The sequence below is a fragment of the Diorhabda sublineata genome, chromosome 10 (assembly GCF_026230105.1).
Source record: "Diorhabda sublineata isolate icDioSubl1.1 chromosome 10, icDioSubl1.1, whole genome shotgun sequence".
NCBI lineage: Eukaryota > Metazoa > Arthropoda > Insecta > Coleoptera > Chrysomelidae > Diorhabda > Diorhabda sublineata.
This window is the reverse complement of record NC_079483.1, coordinates 11,454,975-11,466,203: the sequence shown is the minus strand read 5'-3', so window position 1 is coordinate 11,466,203 and position 11,229 is coordinate 11,454,975. Positions and strand designations below refer to the sequence as shown.

General features: G+C 31.1%; 2 protein-coding genes across 2 annotated transcripts; one reads left to right on the top strand and one right to left on the bottom strand.

The window, feature by feature from the left end:
* Positions 1 to 2,370: 2,370 nt before the first annotated feature.
* LOC130449516 (protein SYS1 homolog) lies at positions 2,371 to 4,393 on the bottom strand. The gene is made up of 3 exons (XM_056787396.1): positions 3,966 to 4,393; positions 3,787 to 3,854; positions 2,371 to 2,692 (listed from the first exon to the last, which is right to left on the bottom strand). Exons 1-3 carry the CDS (start codon positions 4,134 to 4,136, stop codon positions 2,452 to 2,454), a joined length of 480 nt encoding a protein of 159 aa, XP_056643374.1. The 5' UTR covers positions 4,137 to 4,393; the 3' UTR covers positions 2,371 to 2,451.
* Positions 4,394 to 4,676: 283 nt separating this feature from the next.
* Positions 4,677 to 11,200, top strand: LOC130449513 (F-actin-capping protein subunit alpha). Its single transcript, XM_056787393.1, has 2 exons — positions 4,677 to 5,346; positions 7,244 to 11,200. The coding sequence occupies exons 1-2, from the start codon at positions 4,738 to 4,740 to the stop codon at positions 7,499 to 7,501; spliced, it is 867 nt and encodes a 288-aa protein (XP_056643371.1). The 5' UTR covers positions 4,677 to 4,737; the 3' UTR covers positions 7,502 to 11,200.
* Positions 11,201 to 11,229: the final 29 nt, after the last annotated feature.

Below are 11,229 nucleotides of genomic sequence, written 5' to 3'. Positions count from 1 at the left end.
ACTAGCGCCAGTAACTGTCTATTCTGTCAGTGTATAAAAAACTGAATATAAAGAATCCATAAAAATGAAAAGCATCAACAAGCTAGACGATAAACTAATACTAAATATTATTTCTTGGTTTATTTCAAGATATAATACAGTAATTTAGTAAATGATTGGTACTTCGTCCTTAAGAAGTAAGATGAAAATCTTTTTATTTCTTCTTTAGAATTAGAAAAGTCTCAGCTACTAAAGCTATTCGGCCCACATTTATATTTGTCTATTTCAGATACATTAAAATATACTTAATATTCTTGTTTGGTCCATTAATCTGTTAGCATTATTTCACAGATCCACACTGTTGGTTATTGTTAAAATCTGGACCGTTGTTGGAACGGTTATTGAAAGCGTTTAAATGAAATTTCCTGCGGAATCTCCGCCTATACATGGTTGTAATAGTACTTGTTATCAACCAAGTATTGAAAAGACCGTCCCGGAAACGTTTCACAAAAGATACATAACTCGGTTGGAACACAGAAGTTTTGTTCGTGGTACGTGCACTGAAACTGGACCAGTGCAGGCCAGTTCATAAGTGCTTAGAATTAGTTCGTTTGGATACAAAAAACGATATAGTGCAGTGAGCAATGGAGCATTTGTTATAAAATCTCTGGCTGGGTTCAACGGCTTTTTTAAAATTTGAACTTTAACATATTTATCCAAGATTTTTTCTTGATTCGCGTAAAAACGAACATCCAGCTTAGCTACAGTTGTAAAAGATGAGGTAACAGGTAAGCTGGCCTGTTGCAGACTAGATATAGATTCGGCAGTTGAAGGTATCGAACAGGGCACCAGTGACATGGCATCGATTTCGATATTGTGATTGAGGTCGAGGGCCCGCTTGTCATCGCAGTCTTCTTATCAGCATACAAGGTAGCTGAAGCTTCGATAGCTAAATTCAAATTTGTTTCTTTATTAGAAACCCCTTGACTACACCGCAAGTCTATACCTTTAAGTTTATCACCATTCCTTTTTTTCCCTCTATTTTCAATAGTAATAATGAATCACGTATCTATCCTTAAGACGGTCACCAAATAACACAGCACTAAAATAACTCACTTACACGGTACACTTAATTCTCTTCACTATTCGTTCACCACTTTTCACTTTAATTCGTTCGCATGGAACGATACTGCCGTAAGCTGCTTATGTAGCAGCCCAGAAACTTTCACAAAGCTTCGTTTATTCCGTCCGAGAGGCGTGACAAATAATCGAGAAACAACGCAAAGTTTCCATACAATACAAAATAGTTCGGCTACTCGACTAGAGATGGCGTTACTGTGCGTTCACTAGTTCGGCTGCAACTGCGTCTACCTCTCGTCAAAAGATGGCGCTACTATATAGATATTCAGATTTAATAATATAACTCTCTTCACTCCTCGTATTTTTTCGGTATAATATCTTGAACAAAATAATAGGATATCATTAAACAAATAATAAATTTTAAACAATCAATAAATAATTTCATTCAGCAGCATCATTTTTTCAAGATTATTTGTTCGTAAATTATTGAAAACTTCTAGTAACAAATCATTTTCTTCAGATTCTGATTTTTGAAAACCATACAAATTGACGTTAAATGATTTCAACGTTTTTGTGGGTGGTTGAAATGTTGTGAATGATCCACCATTCCATTGCAGTGTGAATCGATCCATAATCATATTGTAACAATTTCAATTAATACTCTGTTACGCAACTAATTTATATATAGATATTTGAAGGTATAAAATTCTCTAGAAATATAACACTCCTTGAATCATCCCATTCCACATTATTTCCTAAATTGGGAGGGAAAACCACTAAGTTGAGAACCCTGTTTTGGCCAGCACCTGATGGTCAGAAAATACATCATCCAGCATGGCAATGATCCCCAGTATTCCTCGAAGCTGTGCTAATAGTATTTGAAAGAATTTAAAAGGAAGAATGTACTGAAAGGAGTGATTTGACCATCTCAGTCGCCCGACCGCAACCCGATTAAGTTGTTGTGGGACAAATTGGACAGGGAAATCAGAAACTAGCGCCCTATTTTCACTTCACACCTTTGGAATATCATGTAGTTTGATTATTATTGTATGCTCTTTGAAATATGAAATCAAAATTGATTGTATAGTTCTGATTTCTTATGTATCACTAAAACTATAGGGTGACAAAAACTTTTGGTCGATAGTGTCGATGACAAACCACTGATGGTATTCTTCGTAATATATCTGTTTAGCATAGATGTTTAAACCCATCATTAAACTGTGTCCCTCTTCTCTATAGTAAATAGAGACTGTAGTACAGATATAAGTGAGACGTTGCCAAATGCACATCACTGTTAATAAATTAAAAAAGTTAACTTGAATAGTACTTTATTAATCATAACTTATCTAAATGAGTTTTATATCACAAGCGATTTCTTTTTTATTAGTTGATCTATAGATCAGTCTTTGGGCCTAATGACAAAGGAATAGCAGCCAATTCTGTCCTTAGACATAAAATTTCACCACAAACACACATCAGTGTAGCACATGCCACATTTAAAGCCCACCATGAAAATGTTGTGGGGAACTGTTCATTGTAAATCCAACAGATGATTAAGTGAATCAAATGCCACGTACAACTGAAATCCATGCATTGTTTTGTCCTTTCTACTATGTACCACATTAAAATAGACCTGAAACAAAATTAATTAACCTGTGTATGGAAGGTGCTTGAATATTTGGTGGTTATTTGAAAGTGGGGTGATAAAAATTTTAAAAATCAATATTTTCAATCATTTTTTTTCAATTTGTCTATTTTTTCAGCACAATTAAAATAAAAGTGAGACCTAAATTTGGAAATCAAAATCAAAACATTTTTTCAAATAAAAAATTTCCCCAATTTTTCTTTGAAAATTTTTTTTGAGGAATGTCGTATTTTTCTTCGGAAACTACGTACAAAAACGAAAAATTTGAAAAATCAATTGAATATCATAACATACCTATTTTTTATGAATTATTAAAAATTTTGATTAAATTAAAATTTTTGTCATTTTTTGAAAATAAAAAAATTAACATGTTTAATAACTTTTTTTCATTATGTATATTTTTTTAGCGCATTTGGAATAAAAATGAAGCCTAAGTTTCAAAAACCAAAACTTTAACACTTTTTTGGGTAAATATTTAGAAGTGTGGCTCCATCCTAAACTCCAAAAAAAAAATTTTTGCTGCACTCAGATCCTTTTATCGGGTAAAATAAGTTATGTTAAAGTGGGGGAAACATTTTTTTAAGGGGTTATCAGAAAAATATTCTCAGCAGAGCTACCAGTTCAAATTTTGACACAATAGAAGAGGGAAAAGGATATCAGAGTTCAGAGGGCCTAGCCTCAGATGGAGTCTGAGGGCACAGGGAAAATATGTGTCTCGTCAACCTTTAAAGTACTTTTAGGAGTAAATTTGGGGTGGTGTCCCAGTTCTATTTCCCCTTTTTGGTTAAAAAAAATAAAAACCATATTATTGATCCTATTATTACTTTTATTAACAAGAAACAAATTTTTATACTCTAATTAAATAATTGTAAAATTCATGCAATATTACAAAGAAAGCATGAAGAAAGGAAATTCTAGCTTAACTTCACACATTTTAATTTTTTCGATTTTTTATTCCTAAAATTAAGGTGAACCCAATAACGTGATCATTTTCTGTGTTTTTCTCATTATTCATATAAATCTTTAATAACATAACATACAACCACATGACATAAATCAGTAATTCACATATATACACTTACCCAATCCCAGCATTTATAACAAAACTACAAATAACAATTATTCCTCCTGAATCACGTACTTGTATTTCCTGAAATAAAGTTTTATCAGAGAAGAGTTTTTAACAAATGATATATATCAATATGCAAGATGAAGTTCTCAAATTAAATAGAATAGAAAAGTATTTCATGGTATTACTTACATGATACTGAAAAATGCTATCCAAGGTTTTCGGTTCTCCAATTAATGATCCCAGTATAGCTATTATAAGTACTATCGTGGTATATAAAACACACTGCATAGATACTATTTGGAATATTATTAACCAAGGATCCCATTGAGTATATCGGAAAGAACCTGTTAATTTCTTCATTTTTAACAATAAATTAATGTTTTAAACTATATGGATAGTTTCAAACCATTGCAAAAAGTTAGTTATCAAGTTAATGGAACATGCAATTTGTACAAAATGAAACTAGTAACCAAAATATTTTAAAAGAAATCTTTTCATGTGTGTATAATTCACGTATCGTTAATATCTAATATTTTCCATTCAAGTCCAATTATAACCAAATTCAACGAGAATGTCAATTTTAAGTGTCAGTGTCATTCTTCACTTCGATTTTAACTAGTTTAGTAGTAAAGTACTCAATAGGAACAGCAGTCAATTGTAATAGTTTCGAAATTTTCAAATGTTGAATTTACTAATGCGAATTTACTAATTTACTAATCAATGTTGATGTTTTTGAAATAAGATAACTTTTTTATCGAAACACATTTGCTAATTTTACTCCATATCACCTTTCGAATAACTTTGTTATCTATAAATTTCTTAATTTTATATTCTATAGAAAGTATTTATGGCTAGATAACTATCAGTGATAAACTAGGAGAATTCCAAGTAGAATGACTCATCTGTCAACGTGTGACATCGACATCACCAGAATTTGTTAAATAAAAAACCCAACCTAAACATGGCGTCAGACGGAGACGATGTTATTAGTGATCAAGAAAAAGTGAAAATAGTTTCAGATTTCATTCTCCATTCACCACCAGGTGAATTTAATGAAGTATTTAATGATGTGCGAAAACTTTTAAATAACGACGACCTTCTGAAAGAAGGTGCTAGTGGAGTTTTCGCCCTATATAATAAAGATCAATTGACCCCCGTTAGAATAGAAAACTCCGATAGTTTGGTGCTCATTACTGAATACAACGATTTAGGGAATAACAGATTCTTTGACCCTAGAAGTAAGCAAAGTTTTAAATATGATCATTTGAGAAAAGAAGCTTTAGATTATCAACCATACACACCCGATAGTACTTCCGAGCCTTGGAGAGCAGCCTTAGATACAGAATTTATTCAATATACTAGGAACCATTACAAGGATGGAGTATGTAGTGTTGTAGGCCTAAACCAGGGTGGAGTTATTACTCTAACAGCTTGTATTGAAGATCATCAATTTCAACCCAAAAATTTTTGGAATGGAAGATGGAGGTCTCAATGGTCCATTAGCTTAACTGATGATACCACAGCAGAAGTGCGAGGAGTACTTAAAGTACAAGTTCACTATTATGAAGAGGTAAGAGATTTTTTATTACTGTAGAATAGATAATTATACTATCCATTGCATTAAATACATGGAAAACTTTCATTTAAATAATCAGAATTATATTATTTTATTTTCCAAGATTTCATTTATTTCAATTTGTTATTAGTTTACCAATATTAACAGATTCTCTGCCACTGGTACCCAATGATGTCCGACTTTGGTTATGACCATTTGCACTTTTAATTAAAAAAATGCATATCCAAAGAAATTAAAATCTCTAGAACTGTCAGTTTACTTAGTACTAACTACCTAATAGCACTGAATTAAAAACAGAAGATGTTATTTTTTTTATTTGAAATTGTTTTATTAAATAAATATATATATAATTTTTCAATACCTAGGGTAGAGTGTAAAAATTTATAACACACTAATGTTAAAATATACGTCTTTTCAATAATTCTATTAATAATAACTTTTACAAAATCTGTCTCAGCTCAACTTTAGCATTCAAAGGTTTTTGTAGGATTCCTAATCAATAAATTTTCTTTCACTCTCATTATTTTTCAGAAGTATTTATGTGAGAATAAAATATTTGGAAGAGCTAACAACTTAACTCCTTTCAGTTTAATTGTGGTCTTTCTCCTTAAACCAGCTCTGATATTGTGGTTAATTTTTGAATTTCTTGTGAGATATTTGCTTGAATTTGAAAATTGATTATAACTAAATCATTATATAAACAATCGGGAAGTGATGGACGAAATATGGTATTGTAATTCATGAGTTCTTCACAAAAGGAGTAATAGAATTATGCAAGGAGCCCTCAAACAATGAAAAATGGCCAAACTTTGTTACCCACACTGAGAGAATGATAAAAAAATGCTTATTTACAGAAAATGGTAATTGATCAAGAATGTCCACTTATATTTACTGTTGATGCAGATTCCTGATAAATTAATAGTCGTACCTATACAATGTGAAGTAGTTACAGTAATTATTCTAATTTTTTACTTACAAAATAACTTATTATATTCAATCTTTAAATTGTATGTTTCATACCAAACCGTTTGAGTATCGCAGTTTTTTGTTAAAGGAAAGTCTGTTTAAAATGCATACCAGAACAGTAGTTGCCGAACACACTGTTCACACCACGCGCGTTTCGATAACCAAGTTATCTTCTTCAGAGACGGAAGGTAAACTAAAACTTAATAACTTGACTTATCATCAATAAACCTTCCTGAATATTAATTGCAGCGGAAAATTTATTACTTGATTACTAAAATAGAGTGGGCTGTAAGGAATTGGCACCTTTGTCCTCGAATAAATTTTCGCGGGAAAATTCATTAAATAACAGGTAAGTGAAGTTAATAGATTTTAATCAGTATCTGAAGAAAATAACTTGGTTATCGAAACGCCCGTCAGACAGTGTAATTGTAAGTGATGATGTAGTGGTAGTGTGAATAGTGTGTTCACTATAAATATCACCATCGGTTCCAAAAATTCCAACTTAGAACAGTAGTTGAAGAAGAGCTATAATCACTACTATTGTGACTGCAGACATTCACCAGTCATTGAAAATATGATATATATATATATATATATATATATATATATATATATATATATATATATATATATATATATTTATATATATATCTTAAACATATCTTAAACATAAAAATAGACTATAGAAGAAGTGATAGATTATTGATATCCATTCACAAAACGTAGATGCAGTTTTTTGGAATCCTTTAGTTTGTGATATATAAGCTGATATTGAGAGTTGTATGTTCAATACTTTTATAAAAAATTTGGTTTCAAGGTTTCAATGATACTTTTTGAATTATACTTAGTGTGTGGTTTTTTATGTAATATTATTATTTAATTTCCCAAATTACTTTGTAATATCTACAATTGTTTTTTTGTGTAGGGTAATGTCCAACTAGTAAGTACCAAGGAAATTAAAGAAAGCGTCCCTGTTTCAACTGAAGCACAAACTGCTAAAGAAATCATACAAGTTATAGAAGCCGCAGAAAATCTTTATCAAACAGCAATTTCTGAAAACTACCAAACCATGTCAGATACCACTTTCAAGGCACTAAGAAGACTACTGCCTGTTACCAGGACAAAGATCGATTGGAACAAAATTGTATCTTATAGCATTGGGAAGGAACTGAAAACCCAATGATTAGTGACTGAGTTTTAATTAAAAGAATGGCCGTTCTGATGAATATCAAGTGTGTATTATTGTGGTTCTATAAAATTCTTTGTACAAAATGTATACATAAATTACGTGCAATGCTCTTGGGTTCCAAGAGAGAAAACACTAAATCAGAAAAACACATTTCTATACAAATTATTAGTATTTGAAGTATATAAGTTTTAAATTTATTTTTCTTCAATAAAAATATTTTAGTTACACATGGGAATTTCAGAAGGTACCGTAAACTTGAGCTATTTAGGCACATTTTCGAAACTTCTTTTCAAATAAGTCAAAAAGTGATTTATAGAATATCGTGAAAAAAATTAGTTGGACATAACTAAAGGGCATCATCTGAAACAAAAAAAAAGTAAAATGTAGCTTTTGAGAAAAAGAAATTATTGATTGGGTACCCAAGTTTATAAGTATAAATTTTCATTTATAATGATAAAAAACTCTATAAAGTAAATGAATTTTTCTTTAAAACAGCGAACTAAGGCTAAACTATAAAAAACCTAAACATCATCCAGTTCAAAGTCTTTATTTGCATCAGTATCATCAAATACTTCATGTTGATCACTATCCGAATCTTTAAATCACTCACACGTAAAGTAGGGATCTTTGCTGTTGTGATTACAGAAACCACATATCCATTGTCGACATTTTATGCACATTATCCAATCTTTCCAATTAATGCCACAACTTCCGTTTTTCTACTGACAACACGTTTTTTTAGAGCAGATAGAATTAAGCCTGAAATAGATGAAACTTGTGACATCGACACATGTTTGTCCAGAGTCCACCAGAGTTTTCACTGAAAGAAGTTGGTGAATCTTTTGGTTCAAAAGTTGGGGAATCTCTTGGTTTGGGAGTTGGTGTATCTAGGGCTAAATTTTTACTTAATTGGATTTTTTTACCTAAATTTCTCTTTTGACTCTTGAAGCCTATTTCTTGGTGCTCTCTGAGAAAATCAATGAGAGAGGAGTCTAGGTTTCTACCAACAGCTTTGGTGTCTCTTGAAAGACCATCGGGAATTATTTTAAACACTTAAGTAGGATCAGAAGGGTATAAATCAGTTGCTTTGAACCGGATATTAAGTTTGGTCCTAAATTCACAGACACTGCTCCATAATTTGGAAAGCAACACTGGGAACTGTTTTTTTAAAGATTTCCGTGATACCTTCCTACCAACTTGGCTACATCAAGTGGGTAGTGTTGCATTGTGTTCTTATTAGCATCCTTGCATTGTATCTAGTTAATGGAAATATCTAATTGGCAACAATTACAAGAGTATCCATAATGGTAGCCTCTTCCTCGTTTGACAGAACTCTTGGGTGACTAACTGGGTTCAAATTTCTTTCAAGGAGCTTCCACTGTAGAGTTGCCTGGGGGACCTTATTTTTGGGATATGCCGGCCTTAACGACCTTTACTATATTTTGAAGGTTTTTGTTGGGGTTTGTTCGTATGTCCGCACCATTTTGAGTCAATTTTTACATGTAACAAACGAGAAACAAAAATACAGTGGTGCCCCCAAGTAACCTCAGTTTACGGTATATAAAAATATAAGAAAAATTGAAAAAAAAAATTATATTTGCATGTATTTTATGCCTACAATTTTCCAAGTAGCAATTTTGTGATTCATCAATAATGTAAACTGCAGTTCATCTGTTTTACGCCCCTTCTTGTTGCTTAGGGATGTTCTTTTGTAAATATTGGTCTGACCTTGTTAAGTTTTCTTATAGCAGGGATAGCCAATTTTTAGAACAATTAAATTTGGAATGCTTTTGAAAATTGTCTTTATATATATACATATATATTTTGTTAATGCTATTTTAGTACCTTCTTATTTTTTATTGGTATATCATCGCTAAAACGGAAGTAAAAGATACAGGTTCCTAACCTACTTTTCATGAAAATAATGCTGAATTTTATATTATAAATGAATTGGTATATTTACATATTTATATATTTTTTTTACATCTAGTTTGTTCCTCTTGTCAGTTGAGATACTAAGATGGTCATTAAAGTCTTCATCATCATCATCAAAGTCTAATTAAATCATACATTTTTTTTAAATTCAGTTTCTAAAACCAAACATCGAATATTTAATGGCACTTGTTCCTACATAAATCTGCATAGTTATGCATCAACTACTTACAATTCTCTACTCCCATTAAAACATCAACTATACTTCTAAATACATAACCTTTCTTCACTGCTCTATGATTTCTGGGAACACGAGAAAGAGTTCATAAATGAATATGCTGACGATCAAAAAACCGTCCATACCTTGAGTCATCTGTAAACAATACAAACCTTCAATCAACCAACTAACTCACATTCTCCTTAACCCATGCCAATCGAACGTATCTGTGTAGTAAGGTACAGATAAAACCTGGACGAGTAAAACAGTTAATGTCTAACATAAATGTACTTTTCTAAATTTTTTTTGAGCGAATCGATTCTGATGATGAGTGGGTATGAATCTAGTACTTTACAATAAAATGACATATTTTATCATTGAAATCTTTTAAAATTTTTTAATAATTTATATACTTTACGTCATATTTAAATGATATATAAAGTGTGTACAGTCTATAGTCAATTAAATCTTATTTTTAAATGTACATCAACAAATCTCATAATATATCATGTTTAATGCGAATGTCCTTATCAAAATGTCAACATTTATATCATACTTTGTATATCATAAACTTTTGTTTTTATTTACAGTATTTTCCTGCATGATTATATTTTACTAATACAAAATTTGAGTGTTGCAAACATAGTTTGTCATTTTAGTTAAGTTTTCGAATAGATTTTCAAAATCTTTTATTTGATAGGTTGAATCAATTTAAAGCACCAATTATACACTTGCTATTTATTTATTCCTTGTAATCGCAGGTCGACTATTAATTTGTAATAAATTGCAAAAGTTGTCAAACGTAATTTAATCTGGTGATCCCACAGTACAACAGTACGTCTCTGGTCCAAAGTACAGAGTCGTTCTTCCTCTTCATTGCCTGGTATATCCTGGTGGCATGGTAGCCTCATTAGAACTACTTTATTTCTATTAGCTAGTGCTATGTTGTTTGCACTCCCACGCTATCTTGGACATGCTCTCAATAGACTTCAGGGCCACTTGGCTATCGAAAAGAATTCAAATGTGTTTTCAAGAGGGGTTTCTATTCAAATATTTCTGGACATTATTGCTATCAATTCTACCTGAAGAATAGTGGTATGGATACATTGGGGTTTGGTCCCTGTTTTGCACCATCTGTAAACCTGGAAGATTCATTCGAGCTTGAGGAAGATCTTTATTGAACCATGATTAGCAATCATTGATTACCACTTCGAATGGGATTTTCGTATCAATCATGCTATGCATTTAGTCTATTGACTTATCACTGCTTTCTAGCTTTATTAATTCTAGAATTTTTAGCAAAGATATGAAAGTAATTTTGGAAAATCCAAAAAGTTTTTCAAATTTTTTTTTAATCCTATATACACCGAATTTTGTGTTAGTACCATCATTTGTTATAACTTATAACCTGCAATTCAATTAATTAGGAAGATAGTTAGTATAAAAAAATGATTTTGTTATTTGCTTCTAATTAAGGGCTTGTCAAATTACATTTTTATTTGATGTATATTTGTTACTTAGTTAAAATAAAAATTTTATATTTTTTCAGTTTTCACTTATCCAAAACAATTCT

Excerpts from the sequence above, each read along its gene's own strand:
- LOC130449516 (XM_056787396.1), bottom strand. The coding sequence starts at position 4,136 with ATGAAGAAATTAACAGGTTCTTTCCGATATACTCAATGGGATCCTTGG. Across the intron at positions 3,855-3,965 it reads ATAGCATTTTTCAGTATCAT|GAAATACAAGTACGTGATTC; the intron begins GTAAGTAATACC and ends ACTTTATTTCAG. Across the intron at positions 2,693-3,786 it reads GTTATAAATGCTGGGATTGG|GTCTATTTTAATGTGGTACA; the intron begins GTAAGTGTATAT and ends ATTTTGTTTCAG.
- LOC130449513 (XM_056787393.1), top strand. The coding sequence starts at position 4,738 with ATGGCGTCAGACGGAGACGATGTTATTAGTGATCAAGAAAAAGTGAAA. Across the intron at positions 5,347-7,243 it reads AAGTTCACTATTATGAAGAG|GGTAATGTCCAACTAGTAAG; the intron begins GTAAGAGATTTT and ends TTTTTTGTGTAG.